Below are 2,517 nucleotides of genomic sequence, written 5' to 3' on the forward strand. Positions count from 1 at the left end.
TGTCTTATGTTCAGCATAATCAAAGATTTTAAAATCCATGATTGTGTTGTATGTTTCCAATATCCGTTAATTCAAAGTTATTGTCTGGTAATCGTCAAATCTCGGCATGTTGAAGTTGAGCCCGTTGAATTGGAGTACTGGTGCGGGGGTGGACGATGAGTTTGTCGTGCCTCAGGTAGGCAATTTCCCCTCTTTCACGTGCCTCTTTTAATTTTGGAAGCAATTCTTTTCTTTTTTGTCGTACATTATCTGTATAGTCTTCATTAATGTAGATTTTGGTACCTTTTAAGTATTTTGCTCTCTGTAGTATCATTGTTTTGTCCTTATATTTTTCAAGTTTCACCACTACTGGTCTTGGTCGAAGTCTTCCCGTTTCCTGTCTCCCTGTGCGATGGGCTCTTTCTATCTCGATTGTGTCCTTTAATTGAAGTTGCTCCTTGAAAATTGTTTGTACTTTTTGCTCCGTTTCAGTCCACGTTTCTCCTTGCTTTTCTTCAAGTCCATCGATTATCAAATTTTTCCTTTTTGATTGTCCCTCTAAGATGTCCATCTTGTCGTTTAAAACCAGCATACTGTCACATACTTTGTATAATTCAGTTTGCATGGTTTTGCAGTGATCAGAATCATTCGTTTGTTGTTTTTTGATGTCGTCGACTTCCTTTTGAGTGTAATTAAGACTAATTTTCAGTTCTTGTACTTCCCTGGAAAAATTGTCCAGTCGTGTGTTTGTTGAGTCCAATATCATCTTTACAAATCCTTTGAAGTGATCTTGTTGTTGCTGTATGAGTGCTGTGAACAGTTCTTTTTGTTGGTTGAGAAGTTCATTTACTTGCGAAAGGGTCATCACTTCTTCCTCCTGTTTGGTGTCTTGTCCTCGTTTCGGCGGCATTTTAAGATTTTGTTGCTCGCCGGCTGTCAGCTGGTTGACGTCGTGTGCTGTGTGGTCTCGCTCTCATCATGGTGTGTGTTTTAAAAGGAACACACTTTAATCAATAAGGGAATTGGAATTAGGTTGAAACAGTCCTTGGTTATAATGAGATTCAAAAACCAGGGTAAAATCCTTGACAGGTTTATTGGAATTTAACATTCCTGAAATTTTATATGAAAGTTCAAGACCACTAGGAAAGAAATTTAAATCCTACTGTCTTTTACAAAAGTCGGCAAACTGCTTGCAAAGTAAATTAAAGAATTCAAGTTGTGCAGACCTTGATCCACTAAATTACAAGACAAAGAAAAAGTGTTAGTGAATGTTGGACAAGCTCATTCTTCTGAATGTGCCATTGACAGTTCACAATTGTTTTGAACTAATATTTGATTGATTGGCTGTTATTTGTTGCACTTCTATAGCTGTAATACATTTAAAAGCAGTGTGTTTATTGTTGCTAGAGAGAGAGAGAATAATTCAGTAATTCAGTGAATTCAATATGTTTTAAGAACAACACCAAAGTGTGTCACTGAAGGAGGAAGTGCACAGAGTTGTTGCATGTGGTAATTCAGCACAGGCTTTAGAATTGTTGTTGATTTTCATTTTTAAATTGCAAGCTGCTGGACTTCACAAAACAGAAACTCTCTCATAACAACTTCACAATGTTAATACAGTGGAGGAAACTTCAGTTACCTGAATAGGAAAATACAGTCTACAGATGTCCAGCAAAATGAGAGTGAGACAAAAGGTAGGTGATACGCTTACCAATACATGATGGTAGGCTGTTGTCCCACGCCCTTCTCTCGCCGGTCATGCATTTCAGAATGCCACTGCCGTGCAGGGTGTAACCTTGGTCACAGCCATATGAGATCACACTTCCAGCAAAGTGACCCTGGTCACTGACTTTAAAGCCAAATTGTGGCAGACCAGGTTCATCACAGTGGGAAAGCTCAAAACCTGAAGTGATATTGAAAAGTGTCGTCAAAACAACAAACATGAACATGGCAAAGGATGTATGGGCCATATTTATCACAATTAATCAAGTCCACTTTGGAACACCATTTTTCTTCTCTACCCATGTTGTTAATAGGCACTGATTGCCATTTGGAAAGTAATTACCCATTCTATTACTTTTCAGTAAAGGATTCCTTCTAGACAAATTATAATTATGTTCACAATTAAATCGCAATTAAAGGGGGCATTTATATAATGCCTATGTATTCATTCATTCATTCATTTTCCGATCCGCTTATCCTCACAAGGGTCGGGGGGTGCTGGAGCCTATCCCAGCTGTCTTTGGGCAGTAGGTGGGCGACACCCTGAACTGGTTGCCAGCCAATCGCAGGGCATATAGAGACAAACAACCATCCGCGCTCACACTCACACCTAGGGACAATTTTGAGTGTTAGATCAGCCTGCCATGCATGTTTTTGGAATGTGGGAGGAAACCGGAGTACCCGGAGAAAACCCAGGCCCGGGAGAACATGCAAACTCCACACAGGGAGGCCGGAGCTGGAATTGAACACGGTACCTCTGCACTGTGAGGTCGACGTGCTAACCACTGGTCCACCAGGCTGCCATGCCTATGTATA

General features: G+C 40.2%; 1 protein-coding gene across 1 annotated transcript in view; it reads right to left on the minus strand.

The window, feature by feature from the left end:
* The window catches only part of LOC109529648 (CUB and sushi domain-containing protein 3-like), a 447,797-nt gene that overhangs the window by 258,579 nt on the left and 186,701 nt on the right, over positions 1-2,517 (minus strand). Inside the window, exon 24 of the mRNA XM_019893029.1 lies at positions 1,691-1,882. Coding sequence (XP_019748588.1) covers positions 1,691-1,882 — 192 coding nt within the window. The remainder of the gene's footprint in view (positions 1-1,690; positions 1,883-2,517) is intronic.

The sequence above is a fragment of the Hippocampus comes genome, unplaced genomic scaffold (genome assembly GCF_001891065.2).
Source record: "Hippocampus comes isolate QL1 unplaced genomic scaffold, H_comes_QL1_v1.1 scaffold94, whole genome shotgun sequence".
NCBI classification, from domain to species: Eukaryota; Metazoa; Chordata; class Actinopteri; order Syngnathiformes; family Syngnathidae; genus Hippocampus; species Hippocampus comes.